General features: G+C 43.8%; 1 protein-coding gene and 1 long non-coding RNA gene across 4 annotated transcripts in view; one reads left to right on the plus strand and one right to left on the minus strand.

The window, feature by feature from the left end:
• SGIP1 (SH3GL interacting endocytic adaptor 1) overlaps positions 1-17,574 on the minus strand; it is a 145,710-nt gene extending 128,136 nt beyond the window's left edge. Inside the window, exon 1 of the mRNA XM_075320341.1 lies at positions 17,361-17,574. Within this exon, the coding sequence (XP_075176456.1) occupies positions 17,361-17,370 (10 nt within the window). The 5' untranslated portion in view covers positions 17,371-17,574. The remainder of the gene's footprint in view (positions 1-17,360) is intronic.
• LOC142248915 (uncharacterized) overlaps positions 17,412-25,774 on the plus strand; it is a 198,391-nt gene continuing 190,028 nt past the window's right edge. For all 3 annotated transcript variants that reach the window (XR_012724959.1, XR_012724960.1, XR_012724958.1), the window contains exons 1-2: positions 17,412-17,843; positions 21,782-21,929. This is a non-coding gene — a long non-coding RNA (uncharacterized LOC142248915). The remainder of the gene's footprint in view (positions 17,844-21,781; positions 21,930-25,774) is intronic.

Below are 25,774 nucleotides of genomic sequence, written 5' to 3' on the forward strand. Positions count from 1 at the left end.
ATCAGACTATGCGCTAGGGATCGCAGAAGGCAAGAGGCACTTCTCAAGTTTCCCATCTTGCATTCACAGGCTACTAACATTAAGGCTAGACCAGTGTGCTGTAGATTGACTCCCTCATCTCTACTGGTCACTAGTTTACAGTGTTTTACTATTTCAGGCATACAGTAATAAAATTTGTTTCTTCAGCCCTAACCTATAATTTATCCACATTAATCTTAAATTTACTAGTTCATACACAACTTTTCCAAATGTGCTCAGCCATTACTTTCCTTCTGCTCCTCACTGTCTTGCATCTGGATGTAAGACAACCGGCGGCAGCAGGAGCCTCCCCTATGCTATGGCTGTAGGAGGATTAAAGCTCCTCCCTATGGGGCTAAGCGCTGCCTCGCATCATTCCCAAAAATAAAAATTATTCATGAAGATTGTCATATCTAAGCTCAGTGTTTCTTTAACACCAAGACAAAATAGCTATCCTGGGATCACTGATCACAGCTTTGATCGCCGTCATTTAAAAAAAAAATTCACAAGCCAACAGTACAAGTAAATACAAGAAAGTTTGCAATACATCGCGATCAGAGAAGTATGCCTCTCTCCACTTATTATTCACTTTTTCCCCTCTTCCTGCCTTCTCAACTCATCATTCACTGCTTTGTCAAAACGTCTGTCACGACAAGATGGAATAGCAGCTCACTGAGGGATCAGATTACAGCTGCCTATTGAAGTCTATGGATAGAATAAGGGGGAGCTGGGACAGTGAGGCTAAAGTTAACACAGGCGTATAAAAACTGCGCAATATACATCCAGAAACAAAAGGACTATTTTGCATATGTATGGTAATCTATATGTCATTGCTTTTATACTTCAGCATTGAATACAAGACCACAACCAGTCTCCTCCATTAATAATGGCAAAGTGTCTGTAAAAATCAGATGCTATACATATGATATGTATGGGATGTGACTTTTGGCGCACCCGTAGAGTTGAATAGGTGAGACACATACATACCTGTGCGTCTGCTTTTTAGTAAGGCTAGTTTCACACTTGCGTTGCACGGCTTCCGTAGCATTGCGTTGTGTGACGGATGCAACGGATGCGTTGCATATAGTGGCACAACGCAATGCTACGGATCGTACAAAACAACGGAAAGCTTTATTTTTTTTTTTCTTCTTCTTTACAGTTTACCGGCAGCCGACTATTGTGAACGATCAGCCGATCGCTCTCAATAGCCGGCGGCCGGGCGATCAGCTGAGCGCCCTGACATGCCGGCGGCCGGGCGATCAGCTGAGCGCCCTGACATGCCGGCGGCCGGTCGCTCAGCTGAGCGTTGTCACTTGTCGGCGGCCGGGCATGCTGGCGAGCGGTTGCTCAGCTGAGCGCTGTCACTTGCCAGCGGCCGGTCGCTGAGCTGAGCGCTCTCACTTGGGCGCTCAGCTGAGCGCTGTCACTTGCCGGCGGCCGGGCATGCCGGCGCTCAGCTGAGCGCTGTCACTTGCCGGCGGCCGGGCATGCCGGCGGGCGGGCGCTCAGCTTCGGCCACCGAGAGACAACAAAAATAAAGTTTGTGATTAAAAAAAAAAAAAAAAGAAAAAAAAAAAGAGCATGCGCAGTGAAAACCTACGGATTGCGCTGCTCAAAAAAAGTTACATGCTGCGTTCCTTCCGCCCGACGCAGCGTCAAAATAACGACGCTGCGTCGTCCAGCGGATGCAACGCAGACACTTGCGTTACAGTGCGTCATCCATACAAGTCTATGGAGAATAGCGCAGTGCGTTAACAGACTGCGCTATTCTCCATAGTGACGGAATGCGCTGAACGCAAGTGTGAAAGTAGCCTAAGTGTCTCTCTCATCCCCTACCTGTATTCACAGCTACACTGCTCAGTACTGCAGTACCGTATTTTTCGGATTATAAGACGCACTTTTCCTCGTAAAAATTTGGGAGTAAAATGAGTGAGTCTTAAAATCCGAATGTAGCTTACTAGGAGGTGGCGAATGGGTGCGGTGCTGGCTGCAGTGGGGGTTACTGTGCGGGCTGCTGTGGAGCAGGGCGGAGCGGCGGGTGTCCCAAATGCTCTGTCAGCGGTGCAGGCTTCAAATAATAGTGCCATTGTTGGCGTGTGCGCAGATGGAGCTCAAGATCTCATCTGCGCACATGCGGCCTCCCGCCCATTGATCTTCCAGCAGCAGACTTAAGGAAAATGGCGACCAGAGGTGGCGCGTGCGCAGATGAGATCTCGTCTTGTCATTGAGCCGAGAGCTCAATCTGCGCACGCACCGACTCTGGGCAATATTTCTTTGAATACTAAATCAGCAAAAATACCTAAAATATAACCTTTATTGGTTTCTCTTTAAAAAGGAAAGGAATACCTTACCTCATAAAATATAAAAACAACAATGTCTGCTGCAGAGACTAAGGTACTGCAACACCCTTCAATCACATCAAGGGATTAATGCACTCTGCCACATGACACGTCGGTGTTATGAATGGTACAAACAGGTATAGCATCCGACCCCACAGGTACACACTAGTTCTGCACACTTGGCAGTGTAAATGGATAATAAACAGTTGTTCCCACCATCTCTTCAAGCTCCCCTGATGAATAATAAAGTAGGAAACGCGTCGGGAGGAGGAGAATTTGGGATGGGACAGCGAGTGCTCTAAAGGGATCCTAGGCCCAGTATATGAGGGGTTGTGGAGACGCCTATGAGGACAAGCTGCCCTTGTGGGAATAGGCCACACCGAAACGGGTGAGATTGTTCCTTTTCCACATTTCTGGACATTGCTATATTTTGGGATCCTTGTGTATGGTCATCTCAGAGCATTGTCATGTTTAATCTGAACCCTGAGTACATATTTTGTTAGATGCCCTGACACCAGGCTGGTGGTTTGGATATCTGTATGTCAAATGTGCATTAATCCCCTTTAATGGGTTGGTGCATTGTTGTATAGGCAGTGTGACTGGTGGGAACAACTGTTTATTATCCATTTACACTGCCAAGTGTGCAGAACTAGTGTGTACCTGTGGGGTCGGATGCTATACCTGTTTGTACCATTCATAACACCGACGTGTCATGTGGCAGAGTGCATTAATCCCTTGATGTGATTGAAGGGTGTTGCAGTACCTTAGTCTCTGCAGCAGACATTGTTGTTTTTATATTTTATGAGGTAAGGTATTCCTTTCCTTTTTAAAGAGAAACCAATAAAGGTTATATTTTAGGTATTTTTGCTGATTTAGTATTTACTGTACCTTCAAATACCATACCAGTGGCTGTATTAAAATATTTCTTTGAAACCTGCACCGCTGACAGAGCATCTGGGACACCCGCCGCACCGCCCTGCTCCACCGCAGCCCGAACAGCCTCCACCACCGCTGCCAGCACAGCCGCCCCCACCGCTGCCAGCACCATCGCCCTACTCCAGCACAGCCGCTGCCTCCTGTGACCCTGCTCCACCACCGCTGCTGTCCCCCTCTCCGGTAAGACACCACCGGAGAATAAGAGGGACCCCTTTTTTTTTTTTTTTTTTTAACCTTTTATATCTTTAAATTTGGGGTGCGTCTTATAAAGCGAAAAAATACAGTATGTGCTGCTGCTTCTTAAGACAAGCTACATAGAGACTGGAGAGCACAAATCTCTCATGTCTGTGTGTGCTGTATATAGGATACAAAGCAGCTAGTCTACATCCAGGAGCTTACAAACAACTGAAAATTAATGACAGAGCCTGCAGAAGGGAGAAATGGTGAGAAATGAGGAATAAAAGTCCAACAAATAGGGCTATTCCTCATGTACACAAAGAGTCACCTAAATGGACTAGTAGGGTTTAAAGGAAAATAACTAAAAATCAGCCAAGAATATAAAAATAAAAAGAATAAATAACATGTGTATCACCCAAAGGTAATGAATTCTGCAAACAGCTTCAATAATAGAGAGTCACTGATGGAAATTGTAGCACTGCTAATTAGAGCTGCAGTCGCTGATTAAGAAAGTGAATTTAATTTCACATTGAATAAGGAATGTTTTCCTGTTCCTTTGGCAGGTGGCCAGTGGTGATGTGGTTGCTTCTAATGCTCGGTAAACACATTTTTACATATTAAAGTTGCGCAACTTGGTAAAATGACCCCTTAAATGGAAATGATATGTGAATGTCCAGTACCATGACGGTCCTGCTCGGAGGACCGCACATTATTTTACTCAGTGAGTAAATCATTGGCTGCACCGTTGGTTATCGCTCTGGGATTTTAATGCAAAGAATGCTGAATGAGTAATATCTCTGAGTAATGAGCTCTGTCTACAGCTCAGCCATTAGTCACAAATGGACAAGCTGCACAGAAAAAGCCGGCCGTATGCTGTGCATGTGCACCAATTCACTACTTACCAAATGTCCTTGCTCATATCCTTTCGTCAGCTGGACGGGGAGGAGATGGTCCCCTTTAGAAGAAAATATGGTGCTTTTTGGAGGGTTTATGGAACCCCCTGTGCGGCCTTCTGGTCTGAGAAAGTCTTTGTCAAGAACTCAATTAGGAAATGGTGTTTCTTTTAAAATCCTTCCCAATCAGCCGAAGCTGTTCAAGGAGTTGTCCACTACTGTACATCCTCTTAATTGCTCCAGTGCCAATCATAAAATAAAAATGGTTGATACTTACCTCCCGATGCAGTTACATATCAGCAATGTTGTCCTGAGATGCCCAAGGGTCATGTAACATTATAATGTCCCGGGACCACTGCAGCCAATCCAAAGCCACAGGTTGGCTGCAACCCTTCAGTATTCAGTCAGGGCAGACGCACGCTCCGACAAAATTGTGAAGGCTGCAGCAATCACCAGAACATATCATGATTTCTACTGGTATTGCTGGAGCCGATCTGGGAGGTAAGTGTCAAGTGTTTATATTTTATGATTGGCAGAACAGCAATTAAATAGGGGTCATCTAATAGTGGACAAGCCTTTTAACTATGGCTGCAGAGGAAGTGTGCAATGCTCTATTTAATCTGGAGTGGTGCTATGTCACTTGCTGACAGATCACTAGGGATCCCATCTGTAAGATACCCCCTGATTTGTTAAAGGGATAATTCTAAGAAAAGACATTATCCAACGAAAAACTTTGAATAAATCAATTTACAAGCGAATATATGAAACTTTCGAATATCATAAAATCTACTACTTTCTCCACTTAGGAGACACTTCCCTTTCTCCCCCTGCATCCTGAACTCATTATACACTGTAAAAACAACCAAAATCTATCTTGATCAATAAAAGATACACTGCCAGCTCACTGAGAGATTAGATTACAGCTCCTTATTGAAGCCAAAGAAGGAATGAAAGTGATTATGAGGAGGCAGGAGCAAACAAAAGAGGTAGCCACAGACTCATGCTGCTGCTTTCTAGTAAGTGTTTATCTCATCCCAGACCTAGATACACAATACTGCTGTGTAAAGTTCCCCATGCTGCTGCACCTTCAAAACAAATGCTACATAGAGACAGGAGAGCAGGAATACCTCATGCCTGTGCTTTGTATTGGCGATATTATAGCAGCTAATCTCTACACACGAGCTCAGAGAGAACGTAAAATTATAGGATTGACCCTGTAGCGTATAAAAGGAAGGACACAAGTCAAACAATGGATAGAAATCGTGTTAGTTCCTTATGTGAGTAGAGTACAAAACAGGGTATTCTGAAGTCACCTGAATGACAGGGTATACGTTAAATTGTTTTGCAGACCTTTTGCTCAGGCACTCATGTTTAAGTCCCATGCTGTCCATTTCCTTGTAATCCTCCTTGAGATGGTTCTACTCCTTCATTGCGGTCCAGATTTGGAAAGGCACACACCTGTCTATATAAGACCTCACAGCTCACAGTGCATGTCACACCAAATGAGAATCATGAGGTCAAAGGAACTGCCCAAGGAGCTCAGAGACAGAACTGTGGCAAGGTTACAAAAGAATTTCTGCAGTTCCTAGGAGCACAGTGGCCTCCATAATCCTTAAATAGAAGAAGTTTGGGACCACCAGAACTCTTCCTAGACCTGGCCGTCCAGCCACACTGAGCAATCGTGGGAGAAGAGCCTTGGTGAGAGAGGTAAAGAAGAACCCCAAAATCACTGTGGCTGAGCTCCAGAGATGCAGTAGGGAGATGGGAGAAAGTTCCACAAAGTCAACTATCACTGCAGCCCTCCACCAGTTGGGCCTTTATGGCAGAGTAGCCAGACGGAAGCCTCTCCTCAGTGCAAGACATATGAAAGCCCATATAGAGTTTGCAAAAAACACATGAAGGACTCCCAAACTATGAGAAATAAGATTCTGATTCTGGTCTCTGAGATGAAGATAAACCTTTTTGGTGATAATTCTAAGCGGTATGTGTGGAGAAAACCAGGCACTGCTCATCACCTGCCCAATACAATCCACACAGTGAAACTTGGTGGTGGCAGCATCATGCTATGGGGGTCTTTTTCACCTGCAGGGACAGGATGACTGGTTGCAATTGAAGGAAAGATGAATGGGGCCAAGTACAGAGATATCCTGGAAGAATACCTCTTCCAGAGTGCTCTGGAACTTAGATTTGGCCAAAGGTTCACCTTCCAACAAGACAAGGACCATAAGCACACAGCTAAAGTAACAAAGGAGTGGCTTCAGAACAACTCTGACTATTCTTGTCTGGCCCAGCCAGAGCCCTGACCTAAACCCAATTGAGCATCACTGCAGAGACCTGAAAATGGCTGTCCACCAACGTTCACCATCCAACCTGACGGAACTGGAGAGGATCTGCAAGGAAGAATAGCAGAGGATCCCCAAATCCAGGCGTGAAAAACTTGTTGCATCATTCCCAAGAAGACTCATGGCTGTATACTACCGTGTTTTTCCAAAAATAAGACACTGTCTTCTACTTTTTTTGCCCCCCAAAAAAGCAATAGGGCTTATTTTTGAAGAAACAGGGTTGGGTGGTAAGTTTACTCCCCAAAAAAAAAGTAAACACCCCCCACTTCCCAGGAGACTCATACTTACCAGACCCGGACGTCTGCATGGCTCCCAGGTCCTCCCACACACACATCAGATCACAGACAGACAGACTCACTCACTCATCACATCCAGAGTTAAAGAATGCTTCCAGACGCAAGGAATGATGGGAGGAAGTCGTGTCCGCAGGTCCTGTAAGCAAGCATTGCGGCAGGTCCTTGCGCTCCACTGCACAGCTTCTCAGGATTCTGCCGGCGAGAAGAAATCAGTGTCGCTGGATGTTGTGAGTATGTGTGTGATCTGATTGTGTGCGATCCTATTGTGTGTGCGATCTGATGTTTGTGTGTGTGCTCCGATGTTTGTGTGTGTGTGAGATCGGATGTGTGCGAGGGTGCGATCACTGCAGGTCCTCTGCCCTTGCGTCTGGTGAGTGTGATTGCAGAGTGTCTGCTTTCTATAATGAAGTGTCCTGCAGTATCTTTAACTTTTTTAGCTGCACAGACACGTCATGACTAGGGCTTATTTTCAGGGGAGGGCTTATATTTAAGCCTTGCTCCGAAAATGCTGAAAATCCCTGCTAGGGCTTATTTTTCGGGGTGGTCTTATTTTTGGAAAAAACACGGTAGCTCCAAAAGGTGATTCTACTTAATACTGAACAAAGGTTCTGACTACTTATGACCATGTGATATTTCAGTTTTTCTTGTGTAATACATTTGTAAAAGCTTCTACATGTGTTTTTTTTCTATCAAAATGGGGTGTACATTAATGAGAAAAAAAATGAACATTTTTCAATTTACCAAATGGCTGCAATGAAACAGAGTGAAAAATTTAAAAAGGGGTCTGAATACTTTCCGTACCCACTGTATATCATTTTGAAATGCCACAAACTTCAACATCTGCCGACTGACAAGTGCAAGCAAATATATCAAGAAGACACTTGCCTGCTAAGGAGCTGGCCATGGTGCTGATCTTCACAAGGAAAGCTAATTGCAGGTACTGGACTTATTTTGCTGCTTTATCAATACTACAATATCAACGCTACAGGTAATGTGCTTTCTTTCTTTAAAATTTCTGGCACTATCGTCATTCTCTGTCCGGATGAATTTGGAGGTACCAGGATATAAAATGTATAGCTTTCGTTAAAGTCATGTAGTGCAGTTTTCATATGTGCTCATCTTGCATGACTGCATGATACAGTATAACCTAAATACTACAGTTCCCCAAATGGTAGCAAAGATCAAATGCCTCTCACGAAAACTCGCACCATCAATAACGGCTTTGGGCCAGCTCTACTAATCTTTGGCTTGATGTAGAGATTTTGCGTTCCCGGTCAGGCCCGGGTTTTCATGCATCCCCCATTCTCGGTTTTTCCAGCTCTCACAGCGATACCCTCTGGCTTTCTGTCATCACAGAGCAAGAAGCAAATTCCAACTTACAGCAATGACAAGTGCAAAAAAAGGGCCAAGAACGGCGGGGGAGCTCTCTGGCGTTTATTTTTTTTTGCCTCTGATCTTTGCAGAAGATTACATAGTGCAAGTAAAATGCATGTGAACATTACAAATTACATAATGAAAGATTGTAAATGCACAGAGGAAATAATGCATTTGAGCCAGGAGACTACAATACTTAATTATTTATTGCCCCCACCAAGATTAATGCAATCAACTCTTTTAAGTTGCAGTTCAGCTCTTTGAAAACAGACATTTTTTGGAAAGAATCTGTGGACTGACAATGTGCCAACTTTTCTTAGAACGCTGTGTTGTGTCATTCCTTAGTTATTCCTCCTGGAAATGCAAAACTAATTTGTCAACTGGGAGTTACCATTCCCCTGTCAATAAACTGTCTGTACATAGTCTGTCAGCAGTTAGTCGTCAGTGAAAAAGATCAACCCTTTGACAAAAAAAAAGGTAAAAACGAGTTGTCAATTTATGTACATATTTCATGGATAAGATAACAGAAATATGACAACACAAACATTAAAGTTCTGTCTGCATTGATGTTTCACGAGAAATACAAGTATTTACTAAGGCAGGCTTGTGAGCAGAGCAGATAGGACTTCTAAGAGGAGATGCATGTAAAAAAATAATGCAATACATATAGATAGGAGCAAATTCACAGGACCCTGCCCCAACAGATGGATGAGTATTGCATGGCCGCTGCATGGGTGCCTTATGAAACATCTATCTGTTGACATCCCCAATTCCTCTTTTGATTAGCGGTTCAGGAGCGACCTCGCCTGTGCGTCACACCGGAACAATGACGTGGGCTAGGCCAGCTAATCAAAAGATGATCTGAGACTGCTGACAGGTGTGGGGGGGGGGGGGTTTACCAGAGCTACAGTCCAGCAGCCATGGACCACTCATCTAACAGCTGGACAGGGGTCAGATTTCTTGAGAAAATGGTTGTTAACTTTCTGCGGACATTCCCCAGCAAAACCTATGGGGAAAAAATTTGCTGTGCGCACACTGCGTTTTTTTTCTCAAGAACATTCTTTCTGCAGAATTTCTTGAGAAAAAGAATGAGCATGTCACTTCTTTACTGCTGGTACCTGCGCTTTTTGCCATAGATAATGGTAAAAAAAACCGCAGGGACCAACCCGTGGAAAAAAAAACGCTTCAAAAACGCACCAAAAACTCATGCGTTTTTCGGTGCGTTTTTTGAACGCAAGTGCGGTAATATTTCAGACTCAAGAAATTTCTTAAGAAATCTCCATCTTCTAGTAAATACAGGGCCTTAATCACACTTTATGATAAACACTGCCATGATACCCAATAGCATCTAATTAAAGGGAACCTGTCAGCAGAAATTTCCCCTAAAACCTAAAAGATTCCCCCTCTGCAGCTCCTGGGCTGCATTCTAGAAAGGTCCCTGTTATTATTGTGCCCCCTTTCTGACCAAAATACAGAGTTTATAAAGTGTTACCTTTTTGGATTTGGATTCTGTAAATGTGACACGGGGGCGGGCTGCCTGGCGTCCGTTATTCTGCCTCCTGCCGCTTTAGGCCGTCCCCCATCACTCCTTTCCATAGCTGTGGACGCCGCCCACCACCAGTGAGCCCTTATAAACAGCATTCTAGAATGCTGTATATAGGTCCCCAGGCCGCTCTGTAGAATATAAGACTCTTGTTATACTCATATAAGGGGTGGTCGGGTCCAATGGGCGTCAGACAAGAAATGAAGAAAATAAGGAGGCAAGATATGAGGAATAGTGATAAGTGAGCACTTGCCACTTGTGAGTGCTTGCCACTGCTCATTACTCAATTGAGCATCAGAGTGTAAAGATGCTGGACTCCCATTGACTTCTATTACACTCAGTACTCGATTCACGCCAGAGAACCCTAATGCTAGATGACGTAACAAGCACTCAAGGTGCTGTTTGACATAGTTTTCACAGCCAACAGTCAGCGATTACTTTTGTTCTCAGTCCAATGAAACAGTATAGTAGCCATTAACATGAAGAAAAAAAAAATACTTGTGACGACTGTGACGACATGGACACCCAATGCCTCTCATGGGTTAAAGTTTCTTAACATTCAGCCAGACGTATTGTTCTTATGTGTGCTAAGTCATGTTTGCTTAGCTATTGTTTCTCCAGACTCTTCCAGTAATCATTGTATTGTAGTTGTGTATTGCTAATGTGATTACCTTAGTAGCCATTATCTAGTCTGTGCATTCCAGACTACATGTGTACCCTCAGTCTTTCTGTAGACATCAATTGGATGAACATTGTCCATGCAGCTTGAGATTCATCCAATGGGAGAGGCGATCTTGTCCAACCAATCGACGAGGACGTAGTGTATCCAAGTGGAAGGCTATGGCTATAAAAGGGATTTATTTAAGCCACCAGATGGTTGTTGATGGATGCTGATGGATCCAGTCTAAGCTCTTAGGAGCTGACTAGAGGATCAGGATATCTTCTGGCTTCAATCTAGGGACTCCGGTTCCGGTTGGAGACCATATCCACAGCCTAGGGATTTCGACTCCGGCTGCCAGGATTATAACATCATACCAGGACTACCTAAGGAGGACACTCAGGTTGGGACAGTTCAGTCACCTGGTACAGACTTTGCAGACCTCAGCCAGCTTCCTAAATCTGGCGTTATTCCAGTCACGGTGGGTGCCCGCCGAAAGCGGGGTGCTGCTGGATTGGAGTAAGTAGCCCTGGAACCTGTGAGGCATGGACATTCTAAATCCCTGGTGAGCCAGCGGAAGGGTGAGACTCTGTTGCCTGTTACATTTGTGTGTGTTTGCTGGTTATGTGTTATGTGCCGTTAATTGTTTGGGGATCCAATAAAGTCTAATTATTGTGATTCCCTCACCCTGTGTTGTCTGAGTAGTGTTACGCACACGGTTAAGGAGGCCGGCGTTCAGTTGGGATGAGCTCTGAGCCACGCTGTCTTTCTAAAGGCGGCTGGTTCAGTGGACGAGAGCACCCACTGAGCCCCGTGTCTCCACAACGGCCTCTCAAAATGCAAGGACTGTGACAATCAACTCCCTGTATCTCAGCTTCCTTGGACCCTGTGAATGTGTGTTGGGACTACTGTTATGTCTGACACTCTCGGTCAGGAGTGGACAATATATCCAAGGGCTACATTGCCATACTGAACTAATCTCAAGGGCCGCAAAAAAATTGAAAGGGGTACTTATACAAGTACATCACCTGAACCAACATCAGTATATTATTACAGCATGTTTTAAATATTTGAGAAGGATTTTGAAAGTTTCTGCTCCCAATAAAATCAGGGCAAACATGCACAAATTTAAAATGAGTTTTTGGAGCAAATACTCAAGAAATCCTCCTCATAAAATTACTCAAACCAAGTTATATGAGATTAAGCTTTAACATAGCCATGAAGCACGTTATGCATTGCTACATGTGTAGAGGATCAGAACTTATGTCAGTACATGTGTACATCACCAGAACCACTGTCAGTACTTGTGTACATCACCAAGCATATTGCAGTGATCAATTGCAATGCCAGGTGAGCCCCATATACAATTGTATCCCTTGAACCTACAATTCCCAGTATGACCTTGACAATGGTGAGAAGATGTTTGGAGTTATTATCAGCCATCATCAGACTGCTACCATAAGGGTATGTGCGCACGCTGTGTTCTGTCAAGTGCAGAAAAAAACGCACCCTCTGGCAGACTGGACAACTGTAAACACTGCGTTTGTCAAAAAAAAAAAAGCATCCAAAACGCAAGCGTTTTGCATGCATTTTTTGACAGTGCGGTCCCACGGCAATTCAGCTCTGCTACATGCCCGCTGACAGCAGACACAGAGTCGCGCGATGAAAAATGAACTTCACCCGACTTCATTGTCATCCCGCGGCTCTGTGTGTCGCTTCCTGATTAGCGGTCACCCGTGAAGGACTCACCGATGACCGCAACTCCCCTGAGTGATTGAAGTGAGCAGCGAGATCAGTGGTGCCGTCACTCAGGTTACCCACAGCCACAGCTGGAGTCCTTCACCTGAGAGCAGTGGCCGAGGGTAACCTGACTGACGTCATCGCTGATCACGCAGCTCACTTCAGTTGCTCCGTGGAGCTCACAGCGAGTGGCAGTGTTCTACAGCCGCTCCTGTCAGCTTCATGTAGCAGAGCTGAAAGCATCGGGAGTCCTCGTGTGGATTACGCCGGACCTGGAGGAGTATTTGTCGATTTTAATAAAGTGGTGAAAGAGGGTGGCTTTTTTGTCTTTTTTTCCAAATAAAGGATTTTTTGGATGTGTGTATTTATTTTCTTTAACTTACAGGTTAATCATGGAAGGTATCTCAGGGAGACGCCTGCCATGATTAACCTAGGACTTAGTGGCAGCTATGGGCTGCCATTAACTCCTTATTACCCCAATTGCCACCGCAACAGGGCAATTCGGGATGAGCCGGGTAGAGTCCTGGGACTGTCGCATCTAATGGATGCAGCAATTCCGGGCGGCTGCTGGCTGATATGGTTAGGCTGGGGGGGAATCCACATAACGTGGAGCTCCCCATCCTGAGAATACCAGCCTTCAGCCGTGTGGCTTTAACTTGGTTGGTATCAAAATTGGGGGGGGGGACCGCATGTCGTTTTTTATTTATTTATTTTACTGCACGATATAGACCCGCCCACTGGCGGCTGTGATTGGATGCAATGAGACAGCTGTCACTCAGCGTGGGGGCGGGTCTGACTGTAACCAATCATAGGCGCCGGTGGGTGGGGAAAGCAGTGAATACGAGATGGAATAATGAGCAGCCGGCATTTTCATAAGAGGAAAAGTCGCCGGAGTAGTGTGACAGCTGTGCAGCGCCACGCCGGTGATCAGTGAGTATGAAAGAGGGAGGGAGAGGATGACCGACGGACAGAGAGAGAGAGACAGACAGAGAGAGATTGACCGACATTGACAGACCTACGTTTTGTTTGTAAAAAAAAAAAAAAGCATGCGAACGCAACAAAAATGCAGTCCAAGTGCATTTTGGTTGTGTTTTGACCCACATCATTGATTTCAATGGGTGGAGAACACAGCTACAACGCAAAGAAGTGACATGCTGCTTTTTTTTCCGCAACAATTGTTGGCATCCAAAATTCTGCATTTAAAAAGCATGCGCATTGAATTTTCAGACTTCTTATAGACTTTGCTGGGGAAGCAGAACGCATGCAATTTGACACTGAAACGCTGCAGTTTAAAACGCAGCGTTAACGCGGGTAAAAACGCAACGTGCGCATACAGCCTAAAGGAATCTCGGTATTGACAAAAAAAATAGTAATTATCACAAATAAACATTTAGATGCAGGTACCTTATAAGTGATACCTTCTCTGATTGGAGTAATTTCCACCCCTTTTGTCTCCATGTAGTACAGATGTCATGATCAGATTTCATGGCCAAAGCTGGTCTCTGCAGACGTCCCTATTTTCCATCTTCAGCAGCACATATCAACACGAATTTCTTAAAAATAAAAGTATCATTACACTGCCCATATATAAAAATCTCACATGCTGAGCCCCTAAATTGATTGACTCTCACTGTGCTTCCTGCACAAAATATTCCTCCGACGAACACTGCCTCTCTTGATAATATCGTATCCCCACACACAAACTGCCCCTCTCCATAATATTTCTCCACACTGTTCCTCTACATAATATTCCTCCACACTGCCACTCTCCATAATGGTATCCCCCTCACATTGCCCCTCTCCATAATGTCGTCATCCCCACAATCCCCCTCTCCATAATGTCCCTCCACACTGTGCTTCTCCATAATACCCCCATATTGTCCCTCCATAATATTCCTCCCCCCATACAATTCCTGTTCATAACCCCCCACACTGACCCTCTCTATACTGTCCCCCCACACTGAGCCTTTCCATAATATCACGACCGCCCACACAGTCCTCCTCTCCAAAATATCTTCTCACACTGCCCCTTTCTATAATATACCCCCCACCTTATTGCCCCTCACTGTATTGTGCCCCCTTTCACAATAACGCCCATATTGTATGTGACTTGGCACACATTTCATCTTCAGGTCCTCCATGGAGCACTTTTCAGGATTGACAAGTCCGCTGCCTCTGTGTCGCCAGCAGCAGTGTGATGACATGAACAGTGTGATAACTTCTGCAGCAAAATGACCTTATCATGTTGCCGCACGTCGGAGTAGGGGCTAACAAGATCTCCTCTGCCATAGTGACGGTGCCCAAGTCAAAGGTATTTTCAAATGTAATTTTCAAATGTATTTGAGAGACGTAAATATATTTGAATATTAGAAACAGGGAGCGGCATCTGCAGGACAGGTCCGCGGGCCCCAGCAAAGCCTTTATCGGGCCGCATTCGGCCCACGGTCCATATGTTGTGCAGGCCTGCTCTTTCTCTTTAGCAATTATTACGACATATTGGTCCTCTTTGGGGCAACACGTACATATAGTCAATGACGGGAGCCAACTGTTTGCTTAATATTATCATCACAATTAAGAGGATATTAACTAATGAGATAAATATTACAGATCTCTTTCTTATGAAATCCACTCCTCTATGAACATTTTTACCGCAATTTTAGTTGGTCTGTAATATTAAAGCTCAATGCAGGAGCCGAATTGACTTTTTTTTTTACTAACCTGGCAATAAAAAAAAAACCATGGCAACCTTTAGGCTATGTGTGCACGCTGCATCTTTGTGGTGACCACAAAGATGCACATTTTTGGGCCTAAAAAAAACGCACCGTCAGCATACATTTTTTGCCGCGTTTTTGCCCAGTACAAATCTATTGACTGGAAGGGCTCAAAAACGCTGGCAAAAACGCAGAAAGAATAGACATGCTGCAGTGGTCATCATAAAAACGCAGCCAAAAAAAGCTGCAACATGTGGACAGAATAACTGAAATCTCAGACTTTGTTGGGGAAGGAAATGCATGCAGTTTTGAGACCAAAACCGCACCCACAAAATGAGCAAAAACGCAGCGCGCGCATAAGGCCTTGGGCTCAATTCACATGTTGAGTATTTTTTGTGGATCTGCATATAATATGAGCAAATTTCACTGCAGAAAACTAAAAACGAACCAAATATGCAACATGTGAGCTTATACTGGGAGAGAAAAAAAATATATATCTAAGCAAGTGGTTAAATACTGTAGAAATATTCAGACATAAGATCGGTAAGTATGTGCCAGTAATGTGCACCGATTGCGACGCTTCTGCTTTGATAAGAACGGATCCATCTTTCATTGTGCATCAGACACATTTGCACACACACTTGATAGGAAGCATAGGGTCCTCCCGCTGACATCATGTGTGTGATTCATTCACTGCCAGCCTCGCCAATAAAGGCTGCTGTTTAATCCCGGTATAAAACATACCCAACGTGAACTAGGCTCCCGCTGATATGCAGAGCGAGCGAGAAGCCAAAGGCTGGGAATTCATTCAGTCCTACAAGGCCCAGACTGGCAGCACCAAGTCAATGAAAGATATAGCGGATGCAGGAACACTCCACTAGCTACGTGGTAATTGGGAAAAATCACAATTATATATTACAATCACAAATAAAAAGCAAAATGTAAAATCTGCTTCCTATATTGGGCATCGTCTTCCACGTGACATTGACAATGTGCTCACCATGGGTTAATAAATAAAGCATCTACCCACATCCTAAGGGCAGGCTTGTAAGCGATCTCAGAAGAAATAATCCTTTTGGAATCAATGCTGAGATTTTAGCCTAGAACAGACCTCAAGGGGAGGTCATTCATTCACCGACATATACTCAGCCCTTTTAACCCCTCCTGGAACGACGTCAAGCAAGGAATGCATAAATTAAAAAAAAGGAAAAGTGATATTTTGCAAATAGGAAACACTAAGGTGACTCTAATGCAAAGGAAAAAGATTGCATAAAAGTGCACGCCCCGGCTTAGGCTTATACGGTGGCCTTAAAGGAGTTATTTTATTTTAGCACTTGAGCATGTGACACCTCCGGGACTTTTTTTTTTTTACCACATTTTTCCAAATTATATATATATATATATATATATATATATATATATATATATATATATATGAATGCAAATATTTCTGCTAAATTGATCCACGTTAGTGCACAATGTAACCCCCCAATCATAATATCTAGTAAATGCTACAACAGCAACAAGAGCCTACATACAAGCAATAAAATGACCTACACTGATCTAATAAATGCTGAATGCAACTATATGATCGGCAGCGTCACAAATTAACTAATAATTGGTCGCATGAGATGGATTATTATGGGTAGATCCACGGCCGGACTTGCAAGAAATCCTTAAATACACTCAGATTGCAAAAAAAAACAACCCACAAAACCGCAATCCGATCGCCCTGTCTTAATATACCCTTAGATACTATACAGTTCTTGGGCATTGGGGCTGACGCCAGACCTCAGGGGGAGGTATATACACCCGGCCTATTTAACCCCTTCAAGCCTCAGCATCTTGGTAACAGGTTGATGTGCTGCAGATGATTGTAAAAAAAGAGAGGACTAGACCACTTGCGAAAGTATGTCCACCCTGAGTGGGTATCATCTATTGGGAAGGGGTTGGGGAGTTTTGCATTGGCACATACCAGGCCTCGATATAGAATGACTTTACCAGGACTAATGTGACATTTCCAATACTTTGATTTCTTTGCAGAAATGCAATAATGTCTGAATGGTGCATGCAATGGGGGGAGGGGAGGGGGGTCCTACACTGGCATCTCACATACTGCGACCCCCAATATATCACCATCCAGGACTAAGGGGCAGGGCTGACCTGATTAATGCATGAAAAGGGGCGCAATGATGAATGAAGGAGACACGGGAGGAGGACATGACGTCCAGGAGCACGGGGAGAGCGGGTGTGTGGCACTGAGGAGCGGACACGGGAGAGGAGGGGGCGAGGGGCACGGCATGGTGCAGAGAGGAGAAGAAGAAGACACCTACCTTCCATCATGGTGGCACAATATCATTCCTTAATCTCCCAGGAGGCTGGAGAGGGGGCGGTGTGTAGCTGTGAGGAGTCACGGGCCCGGTGCACTGAGAACCCCGGGGGCTACTAGCGGCGGAGACGGCGGCACAGGAGGATGCTGTGAGGAGAGACGGGAGAATCACCCCGCTGCCCGGAGCCGGCCAATCCCCGCCCTCCGCCTGCATCACGTGACGCCATCTCCTCACACAATACACACACCGAGCGCGGCCGCTGACGCACTTCCCGCACACACTGCCCGGTACCGGCCCCGGTCACCTCAGCGGGCACAAGCACCCGGTATAATCTGAGATCATCCCATATAACTCCAGCAGATACGGACTGCATTCTCACTTGAAAATTTTCATCAATTTTGTGTAATTTCTTACCCAGCACTGCAGTATAATCTGATGTGAAGTGATATTATCCGCTATATGAAGTTATATAATCCTATATACGAGGTAACATCTGATAAGAGTTGACCTAAGCCTATATAACATTATATAGTCCAATATGTGAGGTCATATAATAAGAGAGTGGAGGTAACAGCTGGTCTATGAGGTATATAATCAGCTATCAGGTAATATCCTAGATCTGAGGTAATATCTAAGCTATGAGGTAATATCCGAGATCTGAGGTAATATATGAGGTAATATAATCATAGATATTTGGTAATATCTGGTCTATGAGGTAATATAATCAGAGATATAAAGTAATATATGAGTTAATTTAATCAGCGCTATGAGATAATATCCGAGATATGAGGTAATATGTGATATATGAAGTAATATAATCATAGCTGTAAGGTAATATCCAAGATATGTAATATTTAGATATATAAGGTAATATAATCAGAGATATGTGGTAATATACTCAGACTTATGAGGTAAGGCTACTTTCACATTTGCGTTGAACGGCATCCGTTGCTATCCGCCGCCTTGAGGAATTACGGTAACCGTTGCAGGAAACCGTTTTATTCTTCATAGACTTCTTTTAGCTACGGATAGCAACGGATGGCCTTGCGTTGCATCCGTCAGCCGACGCTGCGTTGCATCCACGTGGCGCATGGAGCGCTGCATGAAGAGTTTTTCTGCATTTGGCGGAGTGTAAAAAAAACGCAACCTGCAGGATTCCATCGGTGTCCATTGTTTTTAGAATGGACGCCTATGGTGGCGGATTCCGTTAACGCAACCGTCTTTACACAACTGCGCATGCCCAGATGTGTAAAGTCAAGAAAAAAAAACTATGACGGATTGCATTATTTTGTACGATCCATTGCATCCATTGTGCCACTATATGCAACGCATCCGTTGCATCCGTCACACAACGCAATGCAATGGATGCCGTTCAATGCAAGTGTGAAAGTAGCCTAATATCCGAGATATGAGGTAATCTAATCAGAGATACGGGGTAATATCTGGTCTATGAGGTAACAACATCAGAGCTATGAGGTAATATATGAGGTAATATATTCAGAGATATGGGGTAATATCCGATATATGAGGTAATATATTCAGAGATATGGGGTAATATCTGGCCTATGAGGTAGTATAATCACAGCTATAAGGTAGTATCCAAGATATGAGGTAATATATGAGGTAAAATAATCAGATATGGGGTAATATCTGGTCTATGAGGTAATAAACTCAGAGCTATGAGGTAATATATGATAAATGAGGTAATATAATCAGAACTATGGCGTAATATAATCAGAACTATGAGGTAATATCCGAAATATGAGGTAATATATGATATATAAGGTAATATAATCAGAGATACGGGGTAATATCCGATATATGAGGTAATATATTCAGAGATATGGGGTAATATCTGGTCTATGAGGTAATATAATCAGAGATACGGGGTAATATCCGATATATGAGGTAATATATTCAGAGATATGGGGTAATATCTGGTCTATGAGGTAATATAATCAGAGCTATGAGGTAGTATCCAAGATAGGAGGTAATATATGAGGTAAAATAATCAGAGATATGGGGTAATATCTGGTCTGTGATGTAATATAAGCAGAGATATGAGGTAATATCCGAGATATGAGGTAATATATGATATAAGAATTTATATAATCAGATATATGAGGTAATATAATCAGATATGAGGTAATCAAAATATGAGGTAATATCATCAGATATTTGAGGTAATATCCAAGATATGAATTAATATCTGATTTATGAGGTGATATATTCAGAAGTATAAGAGGTAATATCTAGGGATGAGCAAACCTGAACGGTAAAGTTCAGGGTTCGTATTGGACACCGGGTGTCAGGGTCTCGAACACAGACTTTTAAAAAAGTTTGTGTCCAAGTTCGGGCACTGTTCACATACTAATAAAGTTTGTTGAAAGGCTACAAGCCAGGAAATCAACAAGCTTTATTGCATGCAGAAGATGCCTATATGCTGCTGTCACCAATAAAAAAAATATGATGTGGGCTCCCGCCTATAACCAGCACACGTAAAGCAGACAGCTGGGGGCTGTTTTGCGGCAGTAACATCACAGGTTCATCGGAGTTCCCAATGAACTCTGATGAACCCGTAAAGTCACTGTTGCTACACCCGCGGTAGCGCGGATGTCACTGGGATATCGTCAGGATGTCATCTGAGTTCCTTGGATACTCCGATGACATCCTGACATCGCTGGATACTCACCTGTCCCCTGCCGCGCTGTCGCCGGCGATGCTCCTGCTTCCAGGTCCTCGGTTGACTGCATATTCAATGAGTATAATGAGCGGGGATCGGAAGCAAGTGACAGCAGCAACGAAGCAGAAATCTGTATCTCACACTCGGGTAGGGAGGATCAGCCTTAATAATTTTTGGAACAAATTTGCTCCAGTCCAAAGAGAAAATGTGACTAGACATAGTCATTGTGTAACTCCCATAACCGATAAACTTATTTTGAAAGCCGTTGCTGTTTCTCTGTTTGGGGATCTTTTTGGTAGGCAAAATATGAACAGAAAAATATCAATAGCAGCTTTCAAATGGGGGGTATCACGGATGTCTACTGTGTAGTGTGGCCATGCCTGGTCAGGTTTAGGTTTATCGCTCACACTAAAGGTGGTGTCACACACAGCGACGGCGACAACGATGTCGCTGCTAAGTCACCATTTTCTGTGACGTAGCAGTGACGTCGCTGTCGCTGTGTGTTACATCCAGCAACGAGCTGGCCCCTGCTGCGAGGTCGCCGCTCGTTGCTGAATGTCCTGCTTCATTTTTTGGACGTTGCTCTCCCGCTGTGAAGCACACATCGCTGTGTGTGACAGCGAGAGAGCGACAAATTGAAGTGAGCAGGGAGCAGGAGCCGGCTTCTGGCAGCCTGCGGTAAGCTGTAACCAAGGTAAATATCAGGTAACCAAGGGAAGCCCTTTCCTTGGTTACCCGATATTTACATTAGTTACTAGCACCGCCGCTGCCAGTGCCGGCTCCCTGCACACGTAGCCGGACTACACATTTGGTAAATAAGCAAAGGTTTGCTTATTAACCCGATGTGTACTCTTTCTAGGAGTGCAGGGAGCCAGCGCTAAACGGTGTGCGCTGGTAACCAAAGTAAATATCGCGTAATGGTTACCCGATATTTACCTTAGTTACCAAGCGCAGCATCGCTTCCACGCGTCGCTGGGGGCTGGTCACTGGTGAGATCTGCCTGTTTGACAGCTCACCAGCGACCATGTAACAACGCAGCAGCGATCCTGATAAGGTCAGGTCGCCCGTCATGATCGCTGCTGCGTCGCTATGTGTGAAAGGGGCTTAAGCGACTGATGAGATAATGATCTTTTTGACCAGTGTATTCTCGCAACAATTTTTCTTTCTACACCAGATTATAGGCTATTGCCAGGCCAGTGACCACTAGACCATTGATTCTGTGGTCCATTTGTCATTTGCTGCTGCATATTGGTGCTCCCAAACAGCTAGCTTTCAGTAAATGGACACGAGTTGTATAGCACAACCTAACCAGTCTAGGTTGTAGAGGCAAGGCCGTGCGGAGGATGCTCTCTATGATCCTAATTGAGCATATGGATCAGCTCATCGCTAAAAGTCTAGTTTCTTAAAATTCTGATGAACAGTTAATTTTAAAATAACAATAGGTGCTAGATCAATGGTGGTCTGAGACCTTTTCGTTCACAAAGACCGGGGAGTTTAGTCCTCCATGACGTCAGTCAACAAGACCGAAGCAATGTCAGAGGTCACTGCATACCCTGACCATGTAACTGGGAGAAACGAGACGGAAGTCTGGCGATTGGTGGGGTCCAATCTAGCACCTATCAGATGGAGAGATGATAAACGCTATGGCTGGAACAACCCTTTAATTCTGTGTGATACCTCAAAAAAATATTTCTGCATCATTTTGTAATATTACTCATTATCGCATGTTGTCTTGTTTTAGGAGTATTGCACCAAAACTTGTATGGAAAAAATGGCATAAACATGTATAAAGTCTAAGGACTTTAATGTCTGAAAACAAAAAATCCTCTTCCCAGCAAATGAAAGACTCTAATGACTAATAGGCAAGCCAGTGATTTTTGGTAATGCAGGTAAGTGATGTGTTTTTGTCATATTTTATCTTTGGTTCTTAATATTTAATCTTTATAACAATCTGTATTTTTGAGATACAGAACCCCAAATAAAGAAACAGCGCTCCAAATCACCTGCACACATATAGGGTTGAATTCTAACATTCTGGCTGCCTGTAGCCACCACTAGCGGGATGACAGCTCTGTCTTCAGTAAGCTCTTGAGCTTGCAATAGGGGCAGTTTCAAATTTTAGTTTTACCTGGGAAGCAGAAATTTTGGAGCTCTGTGACAAATAAACATAATGTTACCCACCTGTTCCGGTGTCACACGGAGTTTTGCTCAAAACTTGCCAAGTGTCATGGTAGCATCAGACGCTATTCATATTACAGATACTGACACTCCAGACTATGATTTCTCTGGTGTTTCACAGGCAGGATCGGGCATCGACCACCTGTGTGCTCATTAATGGTCAGGCTAGCAAGAGTTAACCTCTACTAACCTGTTGGATACCTCTGGGATCACATGTTGGAAACCTATCACACTTACTCCCCACCTTTTTAAGATGGTGGATTCTTTCTTCCCAAGCCGACTATAGTTTATTGGTGTGTTGGTCTGTGTGCTTTTGTGTCCCAGTCCTGCTGGTGATGATATTGTGTGGTGCTTGGAGTTGTGGAATTCTCTTGTTGTTTTTCCATGCTCTTATTTTCCTCCTTACCTCTTATTGTCTTATACCTTTGTGTGAGTGTGCTGTCAGATAGTTTTAGTTTCCCCTGTTTGTGTATCTCTGTTGGTTTTATCACACTCCTGTCCTGGCTATCCCCTGGAGTAGGGGGGAGGAGGTATACGATCACGGCTGGTCAGGATCAGGGTGAGGAAGGCGGCTCACACATCCTCACCTTCAGAGGTAACTCTGAGATAAAGGATAGCTAGGGTCCCCCTAGTCTGAGGGCTGGTCTAGAAGCCCCTTTCCCTGCTCTTCCCGATCATCATGACATTCGACTCCAATGCCAGTTCATGCATCTTCCCTCTGCACCTTTCAGATCCCTCTACTGTTTTGCGCATCAGGATGCTATATTAATTAAGCGCGCACCACTGACATGGTCTCGCCAAGCCTCTTAATGGCGACTTAGGCACCGACTCGCTACCTGAGCATAGTTATTGCACACTACTAACACATGCCTATACCCTGCCTAGCCACACTACAAACCCAGCTCTGTTATTGATGAGTTCTGCTATTCAAAAGATATCTACTGTTAGTTCAGCTCTACTATTCCAAAATGTTATCCACATATTCAGCTCTGCTGCAGCCAGGGGCCAGAATGCCATATCGGCTCTAATGTTCTAAGGCATGCATATTGGGCTTTGCTACAAGCAGGTGCCTGACTTTCATGGTGCTGCCCGCACAAACTACTCTGCTACAGCTAGGTTCTTGACTGTTGTCTCTACTTGGCTGTTCCAGCGTGCTGTCCACACATTTAGCTCTGCTTCAACTAGGTGCCTATTTCAGTTCTGCAGTGCCAAGGTGTTGTACACACACTCGTTCATTTTTAGTCACAATGTGGACTACTTACTTTGCCCAGTGCTATTTGCACACTTTGTTTTTCTGTACCAAGATGTCTGACTACATACTTTGCGGCGCCGCTTTAGGTGCTCTCAGCACATAGTAGGCACTGCTAGTCTAAGGTGTCTGAGCAGCATATCCAGCTCCATTTGAGCCACATACCTATCGGTTATCCAGCTTTGCTGCTCCACATGCAGTCCAGCCCTTAAAAATTTGCTATATCAATGCCTCCGGTCATACCTGCAGACCATGACCTATCGTTCAGCGTATCCAGGTGAGTTTTATCACATAACTTAAGCTTCTCATGTAAATTTATTGAGAAATTAATGATAAATATTTGGTTAGATTTCTGAGCGTGACATAAATATAAGAATGTACTTGATACCCATGTAAAATGCATTTATGTCACTTACGAAGTCTAATACATGTGCATGTGGGTTTTGAGAGGTACAGTCATATGAAAAAGTTTGGGCACCCCTATTAATGTTAACCTTTTTTCTTTATAACAATTTGGGTTTTTGCAACAGCTATTTCAGTTTCATATATCTAATAACTGATGGACTGAGTAATATTTCTGGATTGAAATAAGATTTATTGTACTAACAAAAAATGTGCAATCTGCATTTGAACAAAATTTGACCGGTGCAAAAGTATGGGCACCCTTATCAATTTCTTGATTTGAACACTCCTAACTACTTTTTACTGACTTACTAAAGCACTAAATTGGTTTTGTAACCTCATTGAGCTTTGTACTTCATAGGCAGGTGTATCCAATCATGAGAAAAGGTATTTAAGGTGGCCACTTGCAAGTTGTTCTCCTATTTGAATCTCCTATGAAGAGTGTCATCATGGGCTCCTCAAAACAACTCTCAAATGATCTGAAAACAAAGATTATTCAACATAGTTGTTCAGGGGAAGGATACAAAAAGTTGTCTCAGAGATTTAAACTGTCAGTTTCCACTGTGAGGAACATAGTAAGGAAATGGAAGAACACAGGTACAGTTCTTGTTAAGCCCAGAAGTGGCAGGCCAAGAAGAATATCAGAAAGGCAGAGAAGAAGAGTGGTGAGAACAATCCACAGACCACCTCCAAAGACCTGCAGCTTCATCTTGCTGCAGATGGTGTCAATGTGCATCGGTCAACAATACAGCGCACGTTGCACAAGGAGTAGCTGTATGGGAGAGTGATGCGAAAGAAGCCGTTTCTGCAAGCACGCCACAAACAGAGTCGCCTGAGGTATGCAAAAGCACATTTGGACAAGCCAGTTACATTTTGGAAGAAGGTCCTGTGGACTGATGAAACAAAGATTGAGTTGTTTGGTCATACAAAAAGGCGTTATGCATGGAGGCAAAAAAACACGGCATTCCAAGAAAAGCACTTGCTACCCACAGTAAAATTTGGTGGAGATTCCATCATGCTTTGGGGCTGTGTGGCCAATGCCGGCACCGGGAATCTTGTTAAAGTTGAGGGTCGCATGGATTCAACTCAGTATCAACAGATTCTTGACAATAATGTGCAAGAATCAGTGACGAAGTTGATGTTACTCAGGGGATGGATATTTCAGCAAGACAATGATCATCTGTGGGATGATTTGAAGCGGCTGTCCATGCTCGGCGACCATCAAACTTAACTGAACTGGAATTGTTTTGTAAACGGGAATGGTCAAATATACCTTCATCCAGGATCCAGGAACTCATTAAAAGCTACAGGAAGCAACTAGAGGCTGTTATTTTTGCAAAAGGATGATCTACAAAATATTAATGTCACTTTTATGTTGAGGTGCCCATACCTTTGCACCAGTCAAATTTTGTTTAAATGCGGATTGCACATTTTCTGTTTAGTACAATAAACCTCATTTCAATCCAGAAATATTACTCAGTCCATCAGTTATTAAATATATGAAACTGAAATAGCTGTTGCAAAAACCCAAATTGTTATAAAGAAAAAAGGTTAACATTAATAGGGGTGCCCAAACTTTTTCATATGACTGTAAATAAAACTTTGAGCTAAATGAAAAACAACACTGATCAAAATTTGCAAAAATGTTGTGCCGTTCCAAAGTGACTGAAACTTTCCAGCAGCAGGTTGTCCAAATGAAGGCCAAAGGGGTGACCCTATCAGCCATAGCAAGAGAAGTTGGTCATTACAAGTCTGTTTTTGAGAATATTGCATCTCTACAACATTACAAACTCTTTCAAGTCCCCCAAGAAGGCTGGTCACCCTCGAAAGACAAATGTAAGAGAGGACAGGATAATGCAGAGAATCTCCATATGTCATTGTTTCAACACTGCAGCTGGAATTGCT

The sequence above is a fragment of the Anomaloglossus baeobatrachus genome, chromosome 8 (assembly GCF_048569485.1).
Source record: "Anomaloglossus baeobatrachus isolate aAnoBae1 chromosome 8, aAnoBae1.hap1, whole genome shotgun sequence".
Classification (NCBI taxonomy): Eukaryota; Metazoa; Chordata; class Amphibia; order Anura; family Aromobatidae; genus Anomaloglossus; species Anomaloglossus baeobatrachus.